At 34.0% G+C, this 24,843-nt stretch overlaps 1 protein-coding gene across 1 annotated transcript in view; it reads right to left on the reverse strand.

The window, feature by feature from the left end:
• The window catches only part of LOC137388100 (uncharacterized), a 66,755-nt gene that overhangs the window by 14,894 nt on the left and 27,018 nt on the right, over window positions 1-24,843 (reverse strand). Inside the window, exons 18-23 of the mRNA XM_068074612.1 lie at window positions 22,243-22,395; window positions 17,291-17,489; window positions 16,766-16,929; window positions 13,578-13,637; window positions 4,687-4,806; window positions 2,716-2,874 (exon numbers count right to left, since the gene is read on the reverse strand). Coding sequence (XP_067930713.1) covers window positions 2,716-2,874; window positions 4,687-4,806; window positions 13,578-13,637; window positions 16,766-16,929; window positions 17,291-17,489; window positions 22,243-22,395 — 855 coding nt within the window. The remainder of the gene's footprint in view (window positions 1-2,715; window positions 2,875-4,686; window positions 4,807-13,577; window positions 13,638-16,765; window positions 16,930-17,290; window positions 17,490-22,242; window positions 22,396-24,843) is intronic.

A 24,843-nucleotide genomic window follows, 5' to 3' on the forward strand; every position in this document is an offset into this window, starting at 1 on the left:
ATATACTCGAAAGCAATTATGAAGAGAGCGAATTCACGTAAAAAAATCTGTAAACGTTTAAATCTGTCAAAAACGGGACAAAATAGTAAAATACCTTATTCTAAGCAAAATAATATATTATTATTCACATAATTATATTTTTTGAAGTCTTAAATTTCTGAGCCAGCACAATTCTGAGTCCGTCATTTGTTTTCATATCGTTTTTATTCTCTTCATTAAAAACTCGACTTTAATATTACAAACTTGTCCCAAAAGAATGAGTAAGTCTGAAATAAGTGTAAGTATGGCTATATACGACTGTGTAGAAATTTGAAGAGGAAGAAATTGGGATATAAAACTATTACCTGCGGTACATCAATCACGCCTAGAGGCTAAGTTCAAAAGCAGGTACAAGGGTTCAGTGGTGTGGTAAGACAACTACTATAATATCTAATTAAGAGATGAAGGTAGATCATACAATGACACCAATTTGCACAGTTTGGCAGCTTTACTATATGGAGATATATCATTGGCTCTAGCATAAACATGGCTATATACTCAGCCATGCACACCATTGGTGGATTGACTATTAATTCTAACATATACATTCTGGCATCTCAACTATAGGTGCATACACCAAGCACTCAAGCATATACATTCTGGCATCTTTATGATAGTTGATAACACATAGGCTCAAACATGTATACCCTGACAGCTTCACTAGGAGTGAAAGCGATATGAACTGTAACATTCAGTCTTATGGTCCTAAACTTAGGCAGATGCACTACCAGCTCAAGCGCACATGCTTTGAGTAAATTACCCTAGGACACTTATATTTCGCTAGTATTTAGTTTCGTGAGTAGCCCACAGAGTAAAATTTCGCTGCAACTTAATTTCGCAGCTCTGATGAGTGCGAAAATATAGTGATGTGAAAATAAATACAGTGGAACAAACAAATTAGATTCCTCAGGTCCGGTCCTCTAGTAAAAAAAGTTGTTATATTTGCGACTAGTTTGTATTTGTAACCCGCAGGTATAAATGTATGGCAGAAATCGATAATTCAACGTGATCGCTTGCTGCCATTTGTTTCTTGGACTATCAATGACGTCTCGGTCTTTTCCGTCGTGACCGATATGGTACCAATATTAGATCTCAAGTATTTATAGCAAGCGATGGCCATGGCACGTTTTGAGTTCACAATATTTCAAATTTAAAAAAAATCAAATACAGTACATGTCTCATAAAAAGAAAATAGATAACAACCAACATCACAGCCAGAACTGTATAACATGGTTGGACCTGGTGAGGGTTGTTATCGTTTTTGGTTGGCAGTAAAATTCATCACTACAATAAGTATTATTTAATTGTATGACTTCACCTACCAGACTTTCATCCTCATCAGTTACAAATTCGGTGACTAAACTGATATCATCATCTTCTTCGTTTGTCTTGGCTTTTCCAAAAAAACTTGTTATCTTAATTTGCTTTGCCATGCTGCTCATTCGGTGTATTAACGAATTTACTAGAAATTTCCCAATGAGCTCCATCACACACAAAATTATCTGCATTTCTAATATCACGATTTTGTTGTGGATATCAATGAACTACAGGGCCGTATTCCCTTGGACAGCTGGCCGGCTAAGACGCCCCAACTTTTTAGGAATTTCATAGTCCAACGGCTATAGAAAGGTTTTTATCGCTGTAGAATATCACTTTATTCGAAGCCATAGATACAAACGTCAACTTTTAGTAGTTCTTAGGCGTCATTATTATCTTCATCAGCGGCAAAATATTCTTGTTAACGGCTTTTATAAAGGTTTGCAAAATATCAAGTTTTAGCAAACATCTGCTTGCCCATATCCTACTTAATGAACTTGAAATAAAATCGGCAAAAATGATCTTTGTTAAAACGCTTAAAAAAAAGATGTCTTCTTTCTGAGCTTTTTAACTGCATACAAGTTTTGCCTGTTTTAATTTTAAAACGTTTTGTCAGTCACATCAGCTAAAACAAAGCAAATCTCAAAAAATAGAAAAATGTTGATACTTGCCAATAAAATTTTTTAAAACTTCACGTGAGAGGCCCGGCTGAGGCCCTGCATAAGAGAAACCTGTTGGGAGCTTACAGCACCCCCCCCCCCCCTTCTCCACACCCCAGATGTTCATAACTAGTCGTCTAACATTAGCCCCCCAACTTGCAACCAGTGAATACAGGCCTGCGTAGAACATAGCTATTTAATTTCGAATTTTCGCTAGTTCGTTATGATAGTTTAGTTTCGCGCATGAATTTTTCGCGTGATGATGACTCCGCGAAAACGCGAAAGTTAGATGCCGCGAATACTTAAGTGTCCTAGGGTAATAATAACAGTAACTCATGCATCCAGGTACTTTTACTGCGAGTGTAAAACAGCATCTCTAACGTGTACACTCAGACGGCTCTGCAAGATATATTTACAGTTAAGATGGCTGAGTTGGAGGAATCATTTGAAGTACAAATACAGACCTACATGGGACAGATTGTTCACCTTCTTTAGTGATGGACTCACAGACATAGAGAGCGAGTATAGTCCATAAATGCCTGTGTTCTCATTGTGGCCATCACAGACAACTGATTATAAGTAAAATCTATGCAAGGCGGTTACCTCTACCCAAATTAATTAATAAGATATACTTTAACAACAAACTTTAAACTACACCATAATGGTCATCAGGCTAAATTTGTAAGCCACATCAGCATACCGGTGGTGTTGGGGGACGGGTAAGTATACTTCCTATCTTGTTTAAAAAACTGTTTCCTTCATTAGCAGCTGCCTTCTTGGGATCAGAGAAGCCAGTTTTTGCAGGTGCATCATATATGTTATCCTTGCCATCGTCCTCTTCCGGGAATCCAAATGATACCTTTCAACAGATATTAGGAGTTGTGGGCACACTGAAGTTGAACAACAAAGTAGTAGGCAATTCTAAAAAAATATTCATGCATATAATAAAATATATATAATATAAAATAATTTGTTGCCTCATCCATTTAGCAAAAATTGTAACAACCTTGAATAGACTTTACTTGCTGCAAAATATATTTAAGTAATGCATATTGCACATCATTAGAAAGCTGAATGTCAAATCTTTCTCATGAGATTAAAACTTCTAACAATAAAACCCTTTTCACTGTGGAATTGGCCTCGGAGATTGACTCCAAATTTTGCTCCAAAAAATACTCCGATTTTACATGCCCTCAGAGACTGCTGAGTAGTTTTTGTTGTAGGTAAATGTTTTTAAAGGGTAGAAAATCTTCTGAGGAATCATTTGATATGTATATTATATTGTCTGGTCTGAAGCGCAAGGAGTGTCAATAAAGGAGCAAAAACCTATTTAATTACAAAATGTTGAAAAGTGTTAATATTTTTGGCCACGACTGTATAATATTTTAGAAAGGCATAAATATAAATTAATACTCTATATACATAATATATCACAATAAAATGTTTTTTTGCAGAAAATTTACTAAAATTAAATAAAATGCTTGAAAATAAAACCCTATAGTAAAGAAAATCTCCAATCTATATAAACACGGGTGTCTGTGTGCTTATAGCGATAGCTTTTTGTAACGAAATATACGCTGCGCAGAGGATTCAATCTTGGAACCTTCAAACCTGGAGGCAACAGCTTAACCATTAGACTGACGCATTCAACTGAGCATAATAATTAATAATGGTGAAAATATCTATAACATTGGTTAAAATACGTATAACGGCGTTTCAACACACGTAACAATTAGCAGCTGACCTCACTAGGTTAAATGCCCGGCAATGCATGAGTTATAAAAACAGCTTATAAACAGATGCAGGTAATGGTAATGTAGGTAATGCAATGTTTATAAGCTGTTTTTTATTCCCGTGCAACACATGACATTCAGCTAGTACCAGATCAAAAAGGTGGTTTTCTTGTACAAGCAGCTTAATAAAATACAATAGTTAACTCCGCATAAAACAAAATCATTGACATCAGCTTAAACTTGATATACAATTTTGAAAATAACAGAAGACACAAATATATGTGAATAAAATTTATTCTCATAAATAACACGGTCTTTTGCTACAACATTATCAGGATAAAAAGAACAGGCAACTCCACAAAAATGACCTTTTTTAAATAATGACTGCATTAAGTATGGAATATAAAGATGAATTCTCACAAAATTCTAGTAGATTTAATCAGAAAGTATTGGTATTTTTCTATCATTTGTGATTGTTTTTATCTTTGAAATGATCTGACTGCCAGGATGTTTCAAGATTAAATTGGTAAAACTTGAGAGCGGTTAAAACGCTCAGATGAAGCCAAAGTGTGACTATGACATCTATAGTTGCAAAGAGACTGACAGAATAGAGACATGTAATGCTGCAACTTGAACACAATAGCCGATATCAACTATCACAACCATAACAACTAGTGACATCATTTTTTAGGTTTTTTTTTCTGAGCATTTTAACAGATCAAATCATATTGATTTCAATCTTAAAACATCCGGGCTTTCAGATCACCTCAAACATCAAAAACAATCACAAATGATAGAAAAACATCAATACTTTCTGGTGAAATACTCTAAAATTTCGTGAAAATTCATCTTCAAGCAGACAACTCAATAAGTAATGGACTGTCTCATATTTCAAAAATATAAGATTCAAATGAGAAGACAATTCCTGGTCAACTTACTTTTGCTTTTTTCTTCTTTGGTTTTTTCTTAAGCGCTGGTGCCTTACTCAGAAGCGTGTCATTGTTGGGTGCCTCATCATCTGATAGGACGATCACCCTATCAGCTTCGGTGTTCTCCCGCTACAATAAATAGAAGGTTTCCTCTATTATGTATGAAACAATCTCCAACCTTACAGATTTATTACACTAAAACAAATTTAATATAAGCAAGAAATTATACCAGAACAAAATAAATACGTTAGAATGACACAACAAAAGGACAGGATTAGAAGTAGCAAATATTTGAAAGAACATATATTAACGAATCAACGACACCCGTATATGCGTGTCTCAGCACATATAATATTACATAGACGCGTATACATCTAGCAACATATATGCATAGAGAAGACAAATACCGGATCCATCCCTGGTGGAAAGAGTAATCCAGCTCTATCTGCTCCCTGATTAAAAACAACCATGTATAAGTTAGAAGTGAACGGTGAAGGAAAACGAGAGTGACAAGTGGAGCAGGTGTCAATGTGAGTCAAGTAAAGGCAATAGAAGTAAAACTAACGATAGCTGACAGGTAACAACAGGTGATTAAAAGTGGAGCAACATAAGAAGTGGGTAGTTAGCAATTATAGGTATATGAGTGAATGAGGATGATATGTAGCAAGTGTAGCCAACTTATTGAGTTTCCTCATTTCCTTTTTAGCAGCCCAACTTAGGTTATTTATTGCAGTAGGTTGTTTTGGTGATACCCGCTCGCTTTACATATTCCAACTTCAAATTTCAATGATTATATATATACAGTCAAACATGGATAACTCGAACTTCACGGGACCGAGCGAAAGTGTTCGAATTATCAGAGCGTTCAAGTTATCAGAGCACTGTCACAAGTCCATGTATTTACTTACTTATTAGTAGATACATGTACATATACAAACTATAATATAAATCAAAAGCACAAATGGCTTGTTTCAAATTAAATGCTTCTAATGTAAAGTTTAAAACGTTTTTATCAAAAAGTATAGAGATTTTTCTATCACTTGAGATTGGTTTGTTGTTTGAGGTGACGTTATTGCCAGGACGTTTTTTAGATTGACATTGGCAAAACTTGATCGTTGTTAAAATGCTCAAAAAAAGACATATTTTTCTTTTGAGCGTTTTACCCACGATCAATTTTGCCGATTTTTCTTGAAGTTTATGCAAAGATTACCTTACTTTACCTCGCTTCCGAAGGGCGATCGCTAAGCGGATGTTTGGTATAAATCAAGTTTCACCAAACCTTTAGAAAAGTCGTTGACAAAAATATTTTGCCGATGGTGGTAATAACGACGCTTATGAATTACGAAAAGTTGAGGTTTACCTCTATGGCTTGGAATAAAGTGATTTTCTAAAGCGATAACAACCGTTTCGGTAGCCGTTGGGAAAAAACAGTTCGAGTTAACAGTGTGGAGTTCGAGTTATCTATAGCAATTTATCATTACGTGGGAACGGACCAAAGAAACCATTCGAATTAACCATGTGTTCGAGCTATCCGTGGGCGAGTTATCCATGTTTCACTGTATATAAATCTTGGTTCAAAAAATTAACTTAATAAATAAATCAAACCACATTTATATTTATGTACTTTGCCCACATGAATTCAAAAAGGATTTAGATAAATATGCAAAAGAAAAAGTGATTTGGCCGACTTCGGATTTCATAAAACTTGAAATACTTTCAACTAGTTGAGGTAAATTTTATCAATCATACTTAAATCAACAATCGTGAAATCTGTTACATAAGCTCTCAGCACACAAAAGTTTTTGGGAAAAATAGTGCAATCACAGCTAAATGTAGGATAGCTATGTTGGGCTTGTCTGAAGAAATATCATTGCTGTCTGAATTGTATCCATAGAGTTATCTCACCCCTAGAGTGATAACTGTGCCTTCAACAACACTTGCGTTTCCGGTGCCAACGAGGAGCGTTTAGATCACGCCCATTTTTTGTGCTAGTCAATCGTAGTGATTGACAGAACGATGATATCAGCCATGAGAATGATCATGAATTTCCAGTTAAGATAGTAATTATTGCTCATATTAAAGAAATGATGATTATAGTTTATTACTCTAATATATGCTTATTATTTAAAGCAATTCAATACCTACATGCCTCGGAAAAGGCACTGAATAGATAGTGTTAAGTAAGTGAGTCAATGCAATCAGTTACTCCAATGATATACAGCCCCCACACATGGGGGGCTGTATATCATTGGTTACTCATAAATAAGATAGATAGTCATACTGGGGTTGTATTACATTGGTGTGATAGGAAGCTAATCGACTGCCATCAACTGAAAGTATTGACATTGTATGGTGATAAAGTGATTCATTGACACCACAGTTCACAAACAGCCCTTGCATATAATATTAGATTTCAATACATATCAATCAAATACATAGACTAGCTTGAAGCAAAGATGTCCGCTAGTTAGTGGACATCTTTGCTTGATGTAAGCAAGCAAAAAGTTTGAAAGTTAGAGTGGCAAATGTTGTTATATGTTAGATAAAAATAAATTATACTAAATTATAATTATTTAAAAATAAAATAGACTTTTTTATTACTTTATTTATTAAATAATTTTTTATTGTAATCATAGCTAAACAGATTATATTTAGCCATCACTTGCTAATTATTTCACATTTACATTTAAACACATTTGCAGCTTCATTTTTCTTCCTAATTCATTTCAACAAAAAACTTCTTTCTTGATATGAAATTTAAAAGTTGTAGTTGTTTGGAAAAGCTTGAAAACGTTTACAGTTGTTTTTATTTTTTCTCTTCTCTTCATTTATTTCAATTACACAAAACACTCATGATATGTAATTTGAAAGTTAAAGTGGCAAATGTTGTTATATGTTAAATAAAAATAAATTGTACTTAATAATACTAAATTATAATTATATAAAAATAAAATAGACTTTTTTATTACCTTATTTATTAAATAATTTTTCATTGTAATCATAGCTAAACAGATTATATTTAGCCATTAATTGCTAATTATTTTACATTTAAACACATTTACAGTTTTATTTTTTTTCCAAATTTATTTCAACAAAACACTTCTTTCATGATATGAAATTTAAAAGTTGTGTTTGTTTGAAAAAGCTTGAAAACCGTTACAGTTGTTTTTTTTCTCTTAATTCATTTGAACTGCTTAAAAGTATTTTCTCATGATATGAAGTTTAAAAGTTAGAATGGTAAATGTTATATAAAAATAAATTTTTTGTAATTTATTATATATTTTATATATTTCCATATTATTTCTATTTCCATTACATTTCCATAATTAATTTCCACATTATTTCCATTTCCATAACATTTCAATAATTCATTTCCATATTATTTTCATTTCCATATTATTTCCATTTCTATAACATTTCCATATTATTTTCGTTTCCATAACATTTCCCTACTTCATTTCTATATTATTTCCAGTTCCATGACATTTCCATAATTCATTTCCATATTACTTCCATTTCCATAACTTATTTCCATATTAATTCCATTTTCATAACAATTCCATAATTCATTTCTATATTATTTCCATTTCCATAACACTTCCCTACTTCATTTCCATATTATTTCCAATTCCATAACATTTTCCTACTTCATTTCCATAGTACTTCTATAACATTTCCATAATTCATTTCCATATTATTTCCATTTCCATAATTCATCTCCATATTACTTCCATTTCCATAAAATTTCCATAATTCATTTCCATATTATTTCCATAACGTTTCCCTACTTCATTTCCGTATTATTTCCATAGCATTTCCATAATTCATTTTCATATTATTTCCATTTCCATACCATTTCCATATTTCTAAAATAAAATTTCCATATCCATTTCCATAAAATTGTGGAAGTATTTATGCTTATGAAAATGGATATGGAAAAGTAAACATTTTCATAATATGTTTAGCGATCCCTGGTAGGTATTGAATTGCTTTAAATAATACGCATATATTAGAGTAATAAACTATAATCATCATTTCTTTAATATGAGTATTAATTACTACGGTATCTTAATTGGAAATTTATGATCCTTGTTTAACCCTTCTCATGGCTGCTGTTATTGATCTAGTCAATCACTACGACTGACTAGCACAAAAAAGGGGCGTGGCCTAAACGCTCCTTGTTGGCACCGGAAACGCTCATGTAGTTATCATTATATTCTAGGGGGAGATAACTCTATGATTGTATCCTTATAAGTCAATATTTTTGGGAGAATACATGAGACCATAGAGTTATCTCCCCCTAGAGTGATAACTACACGAGCGTTTCCGGTGCCAACAAGGAGCGCTTAAGCTACGCCTCTTTTTTGTGCTAGTCAGTCGTAGTGATTGACTAGATCAATAACATCAGCCATGAGAAAGGTTAAACAAGGAGCATGAATTTCCAGTTAAGATAGTAATTAATGCTCATATTAAAAAAATGATGTTTATAGTTTATTACTCTAATATATGCTTATTATTTAAAGGAATTCAATTCCTACCAGGATCAATAAACATATTATAGAAATGTTTACTTTTTCATATCCATTTCCATCAATGATATACAGCCCCCACAGCCCCATACAGCAATGATATACAGCCAATGATACACAGCCCCCTGTATATCATTGTTTCCATAAACATAAATATTTCCATAATTTTAGGGAAATGAATATGGAAATTTTATTTTAGAAATATGGAAATGTTATTGAAATGGAAATAATATGGAAATGTTATTGAAATGGAAATAATATGGAAATGTTATTGAAATGGAAATAATATGGAAATGTTATTGAAATGGAAATAATATGGAAATGTTATTGAAATGGAAATAATATGGAAATGTTATGGAAATGGAAATAATATAGAATTGAAGTAGGGAAATGTTATAGAAATGGAAATGAATTATGGAAATGATATAGAAACACTATGGAAAAGAAGAAGGGAAATGTTATAGAAATAGAAATATAGAAATGAAGTAAGGAAATGTTATGGAAATAGAATTAATATGGAAATAAATTATGGAAATTTTATGAAATGGAAATAATATGGAAATAAATTATGGAAATGTTTTGGAAATGGAAATAATATAAAAATGAAGTAAGGAAATGTTATGGAAATGGAAATTGTGACATACACGTAATCCCTGATACCTGCATGACTTGCAAAGGCACTGAATAGATAGTGTTAAGTAAATGAGTTAATGCAATCAGTTACTCATAGATAAAATAGATAGTCATACTGGGGTTGTATTACATTAGTGTGATGGGAAGCTAGTTGACTGCCATCAACTATGAGCTGTACTACCCGAGTTGCCCGAGTAATAAAAAAGTCTTTGGACAGAAAATTTATTTTTATATAACATTTACCATTCTAACTTTTAAACTTTATATAATGAGAAAATATTTTTAAGCAGTTCAAATGAATTAATAGAAAAAAGAAAACAACCGTAATGGTTTTCAAGCTTTTCAAAAAACTACAACTTTTAAATTTCATATCATGAAAGAAGTGTTTTGTTGAAATAAATTAGGAAAAAAAACTGTAAATGTGTTTAAATGTAAAATAATTAGCAAGTAATGGCTAAATATAATCTGTTTAGCTATGATTGCAATAAAAAATTATTTAATAAATAAAGTAATAAAAAAATCTATTTTATTTTTAAATAGTTAAGATTTAGTATAATTAAGTATAATTTATTTTTATCTAACATATAACAACATTTGCTACTCTTTCAAGCTTTTTGCTTGCTTACATCAAGCAGCGATGTCCACTAACTAGTGGACATCTTTGCTTCAAGCTAGTCTATGTATTTGATTGATATGTATTGAAATCCAATATTACATGCAAGGGCTGTTTGTGGACTGTGAGTCAATGAATCACTCTATCACCATACAATGTCAATACTTTCAGTTGATGGCAGTCGATTAGCTTCCCATCACTCTAATGTAATACAACCCCAGTATGACTATCTATCTTATCGATGAGTAACCAATGACATACAGCCCCCCCCCCATGTGTGGGGGCTGTATATCATTGGAGTAACTGATTGCATTAACTCACTTACTTAACACTATCTATTCAGTGCCTTTGCAAGGCATGTAGGTATTGAATTGCTTTAAATAATAAGCATATATTGGAGTAATAAACTATAATCATCATTTCTTTAATATGAGCAATAATTACTATCTTAACTGTGGAAATTCATGATCATTCTCATGGCTGATGTTATCGTTCTGTCAATTACTACGATTGACTAGCACACAAAAGGGGCGTGGCCTAAACGCTCCTTGTTGGCACCGGAAACGCTCGTGTTGTTGAATGCACAGTTATCACTCGAGGGGGGAGATTACTCTATGCATAAGACGATAGTCTGCTATGCATAAACATGCAGACTTGTCAACTTATCAATTATGACTCATAAAACTTTACTAGTGATAAGACCTGTAAAATGATTTAGTCTGATGGACGATCAGCTTGAGCATAAAAACTGACAAGCATGAAGCAACTTAGGTAGCGAGTCTGCAAGCGTTACTTATAAACAAAAGGCAAGTCTGCAGCTTAGCCGAGCGGCTATGGTTAAGTATGGCACAGGAATGTTGGCAAGTCTGGTTATTGACAAAAAGCGATGCTGGCCAATCAAATTTGTGAATTATTAGCAAATTAGGAATGACGTCTTGTATTACAGACATAGGTAGACAAAAGCCAAATGATAGACAGACGTGACATGATATGAAAATGAGCAGCAGAGAGCTGAGCAGCGAAAGGTTTTGTACCATTTCAACCGATAAAGGCGCATAATCTGTTTGAGTTTCCACGGTAACTGATTCAGGATGAGATTGGTCAGATAATATACGGGTATTCGTACGACCTCTGCAGACTGTAAAGCCACTTATATTTCTATATCCACTACCCAATCGAGACTTTGAGCGTCGAACACATTCCCAATACCATTGAGCTGAACTGGGTAACTTGGAACAGGATAACAAAACATGTTAATTTACAAACTAAGAACATCTTAACAAAGGAGTTACAGACAAACCATACAGGGCTGCTTGAAAATTTAATATTCTGATGAAATGGCCTGTTTATACTCCTTTGTTTAAAGCGAGAGAACCACAGTTTGGTCACCTGTTTCTTTTTAAGCATATTTATTTTGCTATACTGAGAAGGAGGTCGGAGAATGATAAAGTCGGATGAACTAGAAGTAGAGGTCGACTGCCTGGATGCGTGTGCAGAAGGAGACATGAAAACTTCAACCAGTTTGCCATAAGTAATTTCTCCTGGCAACAGAGCGGGAAAAGCAGGACGCGGTCGTCGCTCAGGAAGGAAATCTTCCGAATCACTCTCTAGCTGAAGGTCATAGGTCATGGAAGAAATTACGTATGTATTATACGAATGCAACAGTGCATACAAAAGGTCGATTAATACAAAACATAAAATAAAATTCAGATCCTGTTGTTTCAGACTAGACGATGACCCAACACACTCCACTTTTAATTTGATTACAAAGAACACAAGCTGTGTTAAAGGAAGGTGACTTCCTAGAGTCAATCTACCATTTCCTACCTTTGAACATGTTTGTTTGTCATTATTTCCTCTTCTATTTGAGTGTGGTATGAATCCTTTTCAACCAAATATTTTGTAGCTATAGTACCACAGTTTAGTTTTTGTAACACTCAAACTTTCTCCTACACCAAAATGAGACTGCTTCAAATATTATCAGGGCATTTTTTTGACAAAAGAAAATGAGATATAAAGACATATTTTGTAAAATTATGGCATGTGTCTATATATCATAGAGGTATCCTTCAAAGTAATAAAATTATCGTAACTGTATTCTATAAAAATACCCTTTGTGAGATTATAGCGCATTTCTATGTATCATAGAGGTACATTTTAAAGATAATAAAATGGTGATACATTTATGTTATCTTATAAAAATATTCAATATTTAAGTGAAACTATCTTTGCTTATCAGAGAGTTACTTGAAGACTAGATAAAACATAGTTTTAGAAATGTGCTATGGTACATTCTCAATGCTCCAATGTCCGCTTTACATGCAAATGCTAAGGAGTTTGTTACCCATAAACACTATATTTATATGCCAGTGCTTTCCAAATATTGGGGTGCTCTTCCCACTCCCCCAGGGAGGTGTGAGGCTCTGTCAGGTGGCTATTTAACACCTCATAGAACATGCATTTTTATGTTTATGTATTTACTATCCTAGAATAAACTGCCTTTGCATTTCCACTACAGGGAATTGTGGCGCTTGGTTGTCCGAGTGCACTCAGGAAGAAGATGCTCAGTGGTGTAGGCCCTACACTGTAGGGGTTTGTTTGAACTTAGCATGCGCTGAACAAACAAAATTAAATATTTTCTGTTCCAGGTACTACAATTACTTCGATTTACTGTTACTTTTCAACTTTAAATATGATACAGTTTTATGTAGAAGTGTGATAATAAAAATTTTACAGACAAATGACGCTATTTATAGAGGTGGCGAGCGCGCGAGAAGTTTTCTTCCTTCTGGGGATTACAAAAAACAATTGAGAAGCACTGGTATATGCAAACTGCAGCAAATAAAAATCCAACCATAATATTATAATCAGTTATTCCTCCTTATTGACTGCATAACTATTAAGGAAATGTAGACACAAGTGGCAGGGGTGTGTATTTGGTTAAATGACACTCTATGAACAGTTCCCAACCAAGAATGCTTGTTAGAGGATTGAAACAGTGCAGATGCACCATGATGAGTGATTGAACAAGTGATGGTTAGCGTGTAACAGACAAAGGGTTGTGTTTCAAACACTTCAAGCGTGGGAATAAGTGATTAGCTTTTGTTTTCAATAAAATTTATCACCTCTAACTTGAAAGCTGCCAACGCTTTCTCTTCCGCTAAATCAGCTATAGACTTGGGTCCCTAAAATTATTAACAAGATCGTGGACTACATTAGCTGTTAGTAATTTTATAATTCAACTAGCTATGATATCATTGGTTCAAATAGAATGAAAACGTTAAAGTTTAGTAAACTTGAATTCTGAATTGTAGAAAAAGAACATAAAAAAATGGATTAGACAGAATTTCCCTTCGCAGTTTGTACTGTATGCTGAACAGTCAACCACTTACATGGTAAGCGTTTACCAAGATGGAATGCTGAACAGTCAACAACTTTTAAACTAAATTCGTACGATAATAGCATAATGAACAGCCAACTGCTCTTCTACTAGAATTGTACTTACATTGCAACTAAATTGTGTGTTAGACAGATAAGGTAACAAGACTAAGTGATATCTTAAGCTAAAAATCTATTAGCCACTGGTAAATGTTAGAGAAGATATCAATTTATCTCCAACAAAAAAGAAACAAATAACTGGCAATCAAAATCCAAGCAGTTTTCAGCAATATAAAACTTTGTGGCTTCAGTTCTCCTCACCTTTAAATATGTTAAACTTAACAGCATTAACCCCGAAATACTCAGACCGAAGATTTTAAAAAATATTATATGCTTGTTTCAATTTACATCAATTTGCACACATATTTTAGAATGTAAAAACAATAAATGTGTTTTTTGTTATTACACTAGTTTGTAATATTACATTATTACTCCAGCTATTATGATGTTTCAAGGCTCATAGTTCTGATGTGCTTAACGACTTATTTCAAATTTGTGAGGAACTAAATAAAAATGGCCTTCAGGTTACATGACTTGTTGTAAACCAATCAAATTAGTATCACAGTGTAGCTAATGATTACTCTTTCATTTTATAGGTTTTCCACTTAAACGCATATGTATGGTAGGGCAACTCTACGAATTGGTGTTAGATAGGAGTTAAGTTTAGCTCTACAGTTAAATTTAGACCCATGAAAGAGATTCAGGCTCAGATCTGTTTCCACTAACTTATATTTATATATATTATAATATAATGCTTATTTATAATATATTATATATAATTGTCATATATTATATTATAATTACAATATATTATGTTTTAATTATATAATATATTCACATAATATAGATATCTATTTATAATTAAAAACCCAATTTTGTAACATTTTGTAGAATTTTCAAAGAAAATACTTTGATAATGTATATGCACAAAAGATAGCCACTCATTGTATGAGAAGTGCGTAGATGAAATGAAACAAGTGCATATTTTATGACTTTAATAAAAGGAAACCATAATGTGAGAATAAGAAAGTATTATGTCTGTGCTATAAAATATTATCTTTACCAGAATAGGCTTCATTAAGAGCTTATCTTTCCAAGAAATCAAGTAGCGACGAGTACGCTCTTTTTTTGCCTAGACATGCAGATGAAAGACGATTAAATAAACATCTTCAACCTTTCCATGTCTATGGACCACCCATACACCCAGACATATATACAGTCCATAAATGCATGTACTCTCCGTAAACATGCAGATATGTGTTAGTAGATGGTAGATAGATATCAGCTGTATATAAAGATTGATACACATAGGTTTAAACTAATATATATACATATACTAGCTTTGCTACCAGGCATTGCCCGAGTATTAAAAATCAGCTTGTAAACTATGAGAGATAATGAGAGTTGCCTTCCACTTGCTATTAGCCTAGCACATTTCCAATGGATAATTTGAGTAAGCTTACTAATAAGAGCTACCCTTTCTCATGACTTTACGCCATCGCATTACGTCGTGGCGTGATTATCTTCTGGTTTCTACCTGAAGATTGCAATTCAATTGCATGAAATCATTAGTAGCAATGATTTTAAACTGTAGTTTTTAATAAACTTTAAATATAAATAAACAATATGTACATGCATATGATTTTTTAATTAGTAGAGAATATGTATATATCAGCCGTACATCACAACAGACACGCACAGGCTTGTGTTAGAGTTACTGTTTCTTTGCGCAGTAATGTAGTTGGCGCAAATGCACTCGCCAGGCACTAAAGACTAGCTCATTTTATGTTTGAAATGTAGTTCATACAACCTGCTCTGTAGTTGCACATCAGGCCTTTATTAGTACAAAGACCCAAGTTAAGATATATATACATTTATTTACTCAGAGTTCATATCTTTAGAAGTTGATTAGTATAAAATCTATCTGTAAGTTCAAATAACTCATAAACACATACATGTATATATATAACTGATACACATACATGTAAATACATATATGCATGTGATAATTCTAGCTATGTAGGTGTGGGTATAGGAGAGGGTTGAGGTCAAAGCCTTCACCATCACTCTTTGATATTCAAGTCAGGTTTAGTGCTTAGACGATGTCAGGCTAAATTAGCCTGAGATGTTAGGAAAAGGCAGTATTGGTGGGGGAGGTGTAGGGAATGTAAAAAACACAGCGAGCACCAAACCTGCATCATTTTAGTCCGTCGCTGCCGCTGCCGAGGGAGAGAAGCACTAAGCATGCTCTGCCCAAAGCGAGGCACGCCTACTTCAGAGGCTTGCGACTGGTTACTAGACTTAGAGTCCTTGTAATAAAATAATAAATTAGCTCTAACCTATGCACACAGTCAATGTTGGTAAGAACACAAGCTATACTCTGGATATTGAAGTGATCAATGCTAAAAATTCAAGCAGGTCTTAAAATGTAAGTTTTTTAAACAGTTTTGCATATTACTAAAGTGGTGTTTTCGGTTTCGATGTATGAAATAAACAATAAATAACAGCACAATAATAATAATAATAATAAAAGCACAACAAAGCTTCGTCAAGCCGAGGTTAAGTTCAACTAAGTCCAATCAGCAGCCATCATCATTTTACCAGCTAAAATATCAAGTCTAATTACTGCTGGAAAGTTTTGAGTTTTACTTGCAACAATGATAATGGAAAATCCCTTATAATTACAGCTTGGAAAAACCAATGATAATGAAAGTTTTGAAAGTGTGAAGAAGAAAATTATGATCATTAATTTTCAAAACTCTACTACCAAAAACAAATTACTCAAAGTACAAGTAAAGTGAACACAATTATAAATGCAGATGGTTCTTCGTACATGTATCTGATGTTAAAACTCAGAGAGTAAGCTCATTCCTACCCTGGTTTGTCCAATCTCAGCCAGTTGCTGGTCTGAAAGTCGAGGCGGCCGCCATGTGTCTTCCTCTTTCGGTTTCTCAGTCTTTTCAGGAAACAGTAAGCGCACCAGCACAGAGTTAGGAATAAATCCTCTCGGATCAGATGGGTATATTGATCGGTCATGGCCTGAAATATCAAGAAGATGAGTTAAGACCTTAATGGACGGCAAAAAATGACAAGAAATAGAACAGGGTTAATGTGTTTGATTAAACTAAAATAAAATCAGTCATTATCATACTGACAACTGTCATCATCATACTGACAGTTGTCATTATCATTCTGACAGCTGTCATTATCATACTGACAAATGTCAATATCATACTGACAACTGTCACTATCATATTGACAGCAGCTGGTAAGCTAGTTCATTATATAGAACCATATCCCACATTAAGTCTGATCTGCCTAAAGCTCATATACATGCACATGCATTCAGTAAACTTCTCATTTTCATTTCTTTTAGTGTTTTTCCATAAAAAAAACTTGCCAGCTTCAAGAATTAGCTTGTCTTCTTCGACGTTGAATCCTGTTTCTTTCAGAAGATCACCAACAGGAAGTGGATCAGCTTTTTCTGGTGGAGGAAAGAATCCTTCATCTTCATATTTGTAAAAACCTTCATCTCCACCTTGATCACCAGCAATTCTAGATTTTGCTGAGTCGATTGGATAGTTGTCTTCTTCATACAGCTGCAATAGAGACAAATGGAATAAATGTGAATGTTGTGTAGATTTTTATGTGGCGAGTGCTGAGCCATGACAATTTCAACACTACTGATTTTTTTTAAGTTAATCATCATACCAACTTGCAGGCTACCAATTGTCAAAACTCTATTACCAACAGTCAAACCTCTGACATCAACAGTCAAACCTTCCCTACTGACAATCAAACCTTTTTTACCTACAGTCAAACCTTTTCTACCTACAGTCAAACCTCTGCTAACTACAGTCAAACCTCTGTTACCTACAGTCAGACCTCTGTTACCTACAGTCAAACCTCTGACACCTACAGTCAAACCTCTGTTACCTACAGTCAAGCCTCAGCTACCTACAGTCAAACCTCTGCTACCTACAGTCAAACCTCTGACACCTACAGTCAAACCTCTGACAACTACAGTCAAACCTCTGTTACCTACAGTCAAACCTTTGCTACCTACAGTCAAACCTCTGACACCTACAACCAAACCTCTGACACCTACAGTCAAACCTCTGACACCTACAGTCAAACTTCTGACACCTACAGTCAAACCTCTGACACCTACAGTCAAACCTCTGCTACCTACAGTCAAACCTCTGCTACCTACAGTCAAACCTCTGCTACCTACAGTCAAACCTCTGCTACCTACAGTCAAACCTCTGACACCTACAGTCAAACCTCTGACAACTACAGTCAAACCTCTGTTACCTACAGTCAAACCTCTGCATAGCAAGTAAGCTCATTCTGAGATTAGCTTTATATGGTAAAACTAACCTAATAAATAAAATAATTTTAGTTTATATTGCAACCAGATAAAAATAATATACAAGACAGCTACTAAAAGTTTTGGTTGTAATAACTCCTAAAAAAATTTTAAATAGCTTTACACTGTGACAGCGTATTTACTGTCACAGCGTATTTACTGTCACAGCGTATTTACTGTCACAGCGTATTTACTGTCACAGCGTATTTACTGTCACAGCGTATTTACTGTCACAGCGTATTTACTGTCACAGCGTATTTACTGTCACAGCGTATTTACTGTCACAGCGTAAAGGTCGAAACACGTAATTCATACAAGAGGATGTTCAGCTATTACCATTTTGAACAATATGATGATGCTCCATGTCACCAGCTCCATTCGGTACCTTATTAAAGTGGCTTTTACAGAGATTAGAGCAAATATACCCACGGTAATACTGTAATGTGTCTCATTTATTATCTAATTATCAACTAATGTATCTACATTAGTTGATAATGCTATGGGATTATATAAATTTAAAGCGCTAACTTGTGTGTAACAAATAAAACTAATAAAGTTATTATCCATTACAAATATTTTTAGTTTTAGTTTAACTTAGAGACAAGCGAATGGAAGCGTAGATTCGAGAAGGCAAGGCCATAGGAGCACGTGTAGAGTTGGTGATAAAAACAGTCAGTCACTCTAATTTAAACTAGATATAGTTAAAATTACTGTAAATACGTTTTATTATTTTGTACATTGTAGAATTTTTTCCTATTCTCATGTGGAGGAGGCCATCAGCAGAGGTTTGACTGTACTGGCTTCTTCAGCTATGAGAATGATGAAAAGAATCAGACAGTTAGAATAGGTAGGCACATAAATAATCAGTCAATGAGGCAGCATTTGTCCAACAAAGCAGTGAACAACAGCAAGCAGACAAGAAGTCAGTAGGTAAGTACGTATATAAATAGGAAAGTATGTAAAAAGATAAGTATGCATGTAAATAAGCAAGTAAGTATGTAAGTAATTACGGTAAGTATGTATGTAAGAAGGTAAGTACGTATATAAATAAGTAGGTAGGTATGTAAGGAATAAAGACGGGTAAACCAAGAAGTAAAACTGACGAGTAACATTGTATACTATAACTAATTATATAATAATTATTATATTAGTATAGTTTAGTATTATATTAGTATTATATTAGTATTATATTAGTAAGTGGCTTTACAAATTGGGGAGGCAGCAAAAGCAGTAACCATGGTGATAACATCAAACAGATGAAAAGCAAGCAATGGCAGCCAAGCAGTCGATTACCCCTTTTTTACAGCGTCTTCTCCACAGAATAACCTCCAGTTCTTCTAACGCTCTGAGTCGTCTTCTCTCCCTCGCAGCACACTGCTGATATATCTGGTTTTCTTTACACTCACTATTTAATGCATCTTCACTTTCATCAAAAAATTCATACGGCATGGAATATCTGTGTTCTTCTATACTAGGATATGTAGAGCGAGACAACTTCTCTGCTATGTGCGCGCGATCATTTGTAGTAATGCCGGACTGATGATCCCTCAAGACATCTTGACTTCTCTGGTAAGTAGCCATTGACGCTCCGCTATTGGCTCTATTAATCGCTATGCTGGGAATCTGAGAGTGCTTTTGCTGTCTGTGAGGAGACAAATCGCTAACGGAAGGATGACTAGAATTGTGCAAAGTCGTAGGTAAAAAACTGTGCGAGAAATCCTGCGCAGCTCTAAAAATTGATCTGCTTGATGCATATGGGAAAGTCTTGTTTTCTCTCTCGGTATCAGAAGGTATTACTCGTTGTTCGTCTGTTACCGTAGTAACCGAATAAGCAGCCATAAGTTCATCGTTCTGTCGAAGTCTTTGTCTTTTTTTCTTAAAAGCCGGACGCACGAAAGTTGAACTTCTTTGGTTTGCGCTAATTTGTGGTTTAAAATTACTAAACCGAGAACTGGGGTAGCCAGAAGTATGTCTGTTGGGTGACAAGGATGGTTTGGATATGTTAGGGAAGACCTTACGAATACTTGGAGTATGCTTACACAGTTTAGCACATAAATAGGAAGCTGGTAAGCGTTTCTGTTTATTGAAAAGGTTAGTGTTGTGCTCTATGAGAGGATGGAGGCCAGAACACTCTGCCTAGTAGACAGAAAGAGAAAGAAGATGAAGAGAAGAGCTGGTGATGAGGTCTAAGGTTGCTTTGTAAGATTAACAAGCCTGAGAACATCTCAACATTGTCAAATCTATTAGGTAAATATGACATCTTCATATAAAAAATAAACAAGCTAAAATAAGTGCATAGAGACATACACAATATACTGAATATATCGACATGTTTATATACTAAACAGTTGTAGGTACAAATCATACATGGCCATCGATACATAATATACATCGCAAGGCACCAATGAACTACCGTGAAACCAAACTGTTGTGATAACAGCGCGAGAATTAACAAGCTGAGATAGGTATGAGTTAACCTATTTTTACCGATGGATGCACTTAGCATTTTTCAATGTGTAACAAGTTAGAAATACTTAGCAATTGTATCAAGCTAATAGCAGTTCCTTGTTGCGGTCAAGATACTTCGATGTATGCAAAAATGTTTTTGCATTGACGATGAAATCCGTGCTACGACTTATTAAAAGGCTAAAATTTTGTGGCTATTTTTTATTACACACGGTTTCTCTTTATTTGCGCAAAAAGTGTAAATTGATTCGCGTAAAAGTTTTGCTTTGCTAAAAAATTGTTTGGACACTAATATCGACTAGCTCAGCTGAGCAGAAGAGGAGTTGAGGTCAGAAAACACTGTGGAAGAGATTGAACAGCCAGAAGAATATGAATTGGTGTCAAACAAAGGTAACAATCAGAACACAACTGGCCAAGCAAACAATGCTAATATTTTTCTTTAAAAGATGTTAATTTTTGTTTCTGAATGCATTATAAATATGGTTTATTTATGTCACTTGTTTTTAAATATATATTTGTAACATTTGATTGATTATTATCATAAAACTTAAAAGCTTGCAGATGTATAGCATGTTATTTTATCGCATCATTGCGGTTATATAAACTCAGCTTACAATGGATTGACGCTCGTAACTCCTGTTCTATTGCACATAAAAACCCATTTTTGCCTGCAAACTGTAGCAAACATATCACTGAGTGCAATGAGCTTTTATGCAACACCATTAAATATAGTTATAAAATGAAAATATGGCTTCAACTTTAGAATGAAATAAAAAAATTAAAAGCTAAAACAAATTGCAATGCAGGCTATAAGATCATCAAAGGTTAATTACAAGCAATAGATATCAACTGATGGAGATATTTCTCAGCTTTACCATGCATTTTTATTTCGATACCTACAACAAGTTGGAGCTAAATTATAGCAGACTTATTGCACCGAAAAGGATAATGTCGCTTCACTCGAAGGAGACTGCAAAATATAGGCAACCTCCGCTCCCCGTATAAAGGTTAGAATTATTGTCCTAAAATTTTTTCGAGCTATTTGAAAAATGCAACGCCACCCTTTATTTGAACGTCACCTCTAATAAAACGCCACTACAGGAGAAAGATTGAAAAATAGAATGCCATAGCATTCAAATAGAGGTTTTACAGTATCTAGCAAAGAGGCAAAAATGTTGAGCCAAGTTACTGCAAACCTGTTTCGATATATAAAGCATCGACATAGAAACATAACAAACGTTGATAGTGATACCTGCGCTGAAATTATTCCAAAATCTTTAAATAAATATTTTCAAATAAAGAATACAGATAGGCTACATGGTTTCATACAAACTTCATCACAAACGACTGAATAAAGCCTCTACACGTGTGTACTTACATTAAACCACAGCGTACCGTAGAATACGGCTATTGGCTAGATTTTGGCTTAATGCCAATGGTTGTTGATGGACAGTAATTATTTGATTAGTAGAGTGCTAGTAGTTACTAACCAGCTGATGAGTCATGGAGTGACTCACCTTGACTTGAGGTCGGTCATAGAATATGGAGAGGTATCTGATGAAGGCCTCATTTCTTGTGTGTCGATTACGAGGTGGCAGGTTTTTTATCTTGACCTCTCCGTTCTTCAGTTTCAGCACATCCTCTTCTCTGTTGATTATTGCTGCATATGCCTAAGGGATCAAATTATTATAACAAAAAAGGTTCAATTACCAGATTTTTTTAACTTTGGGATAATTTGAACATAACTAGAGAATTTTATTTGGAGCAAACATTTTATTTGTCTCAAATAGGATAGACAAATACCTACTATTTGCAGTACTGCTATACAGAGTTAAAAGAAAAGATTCAAATGAAGTTTAGGTCATTCTCACACTTTTTACACAAAAGTTGACCTTTGAGTAGATATTCATGTAATATCAGTAGTTGTAATTACACTGTGTGTAGTAACACCTACAATGTAATACTATTGCGACTTCTACAAAAGCCCACAGGTGTCAAGGTCAACCAGTTGCAAGGGAGCTTCAGGTAAAACATCTAAACTTTGAGTTGAACGACAACGTTAGTTGGATTTATCCATCCAGCAGAAAACACAATTGTGTAAACAATATATACATATAAAAGCATATTAGCATAATGAAAGTAAGAAAAATACATTTACATTTATTTACGATATAATCTAATTTTAAGTTGGAATAAATATTAGTAAACAAGTTTTTGAGTATTTTGATGATTAATAGGCGTGAAATATTGTAACTAAAATATGAATAGAAAATAAAAGCGTGTTTTAATAATTTCTTTAAAATTATTGTATATATTAATAACATATTATGTTAGGATTACCATGTGGTAACAATATTACTGCTTTATATCATGGTGCCTCACCAAACACTGGACTAAGAGGAATGTGCGGGCAAACTATTTTATTACTAAACGCCATAAAATGCTGCATTGCAAAAAAAGTACCGCTAAAGTTTAAAAGGATCAATATAGAGCTACATGTACTTCATTCATCAGCATTTTTGGAAGACAATTTCCTGTAAGAATTTCCTAGAAAGTAAGATTAAGGTTAATAACACCAGAAGTCACACCAATCTTAGTTTTGACAAAGCTACCCTCAGAACGCCTGTCTGTGATAAAATTTAAAGTTTACCTACGCAAACACTGTTTTAGATCAAAGTGTATATCGTATCTTAATCACATTATACCAAGTAATATGACTTTTATGGTTTTACATTTTTATTTTTTCATTTATGTAATTTTCAGTCAGCATCAGTTTTTTATGTGCATCTACAAACATTTTATTCCTCTTACTGAGATAAAATACACACTTACTTAACCTGAGGCCAAACAAAGAAGCTTTTGATAATAATAATCTATATGTGTATATATATATATATATATATATATATATATATATATAGGCCTATACACACAAAATCAAGTGTTTGTCTGTTGTGATTTGTATGTCCAGCTAATAGCGAGTGGTTGAAATGTGCACACTTGCCGTTCAGTGCGCTATGAGAGATCATGGTGTGTAATGATTATATACGCAATTATTTTGAAGCGCGGCAAGATGGCTGCATGGTTTAGTGATAGGGCGCTTGGCTTCGCATCCGCGCATCTGAATGCACTGTTTGATTCCTGTGAGGTGCAATCTTTTTTCCTAACACTTTCAGCTGACTTCCCACATACACAGCTCTTATTATAGTAAAGATTAGAATATTAGCTACTAGTTTAAGTTACTAGCTTAGGTTACTCAAATTCATTTGGTAAAAAAACTTAGCCAATGACAACTACATTACCAGCCACTGTATATAAGCTGTTTTAAATCTTAAGCAATTGTGTAGCATAAGAAGTAAGAAATGTTTTTCAACAATTTGTTATAGCTGCGTCTCGAGCTTTCAAATATTTGAATTATACATTGGCCGGACAAACACAGAAATAAACAAATATCTTCATTTCAAAGTTAGAATGGTAAATGTTGTATATGTTGATTAAAAATAAATTTTATACGCCAGAACCTTTTTATTACCCGAGCAACGGCGGGTTTTCAGCTAGTCTTCACTATAATAAGAGCCGTGTCCATCAATCTGTCTAAAGACACAGTTTAAGGCATTCACCTAGTATTTACTATAATAAGAGCCGTGTCCATCAATCTGTCTAAAGACACAGTTTAAGGCATTCATCTAGTATTTACTATAATAAGTGCCGTGTCCATCAATCTGTCTAAAGACACAGTTTAAGGCATCCATCTAGTATTTACTATAATAGGAGCCGTGTCCATCAATCTGTCTAAAGACACAGTTTAAGGCATTCATCTAGTATTTACTATAATAGGAGCCGTGTCCATCAATCTGTCTAAAGACACAGTTTAAGGCATTCACCTAGTATTTACTATAATAAGAGCCGTGTCCATCAATCTGTCTAAAGACACAGTTTAAGGCATTCATCTAGTATTTACTATAATAAGAGCCGTGTACATCAATCTGTCTAAAGACACAGTTTAAGGCATTCATCTAGTATTTACTATAATAAGAGCCGTGTCCATCAATCTGTCTAAAGACACAGTTTAAGGCATTCACCTAGTATTTACTATAATAGGAGCCGTGTCCATCAAT

The sequence above is a fragment of the Watersipora subatra genome, chromosome 2 (assembly GCF_963576615.1).
Source record: "Watersipora subatra chromosome 2, tzWatSuba1.1, whole genome shotgun sequence".
Classification (NCBI taxonomy): domain Eukaryota; kingdom Metazoa; phylum Bryozoa; class Gymnolaemata; order Cheilostomatida; family Watersiporidae; genus Watersipora; species Watersipora subatra.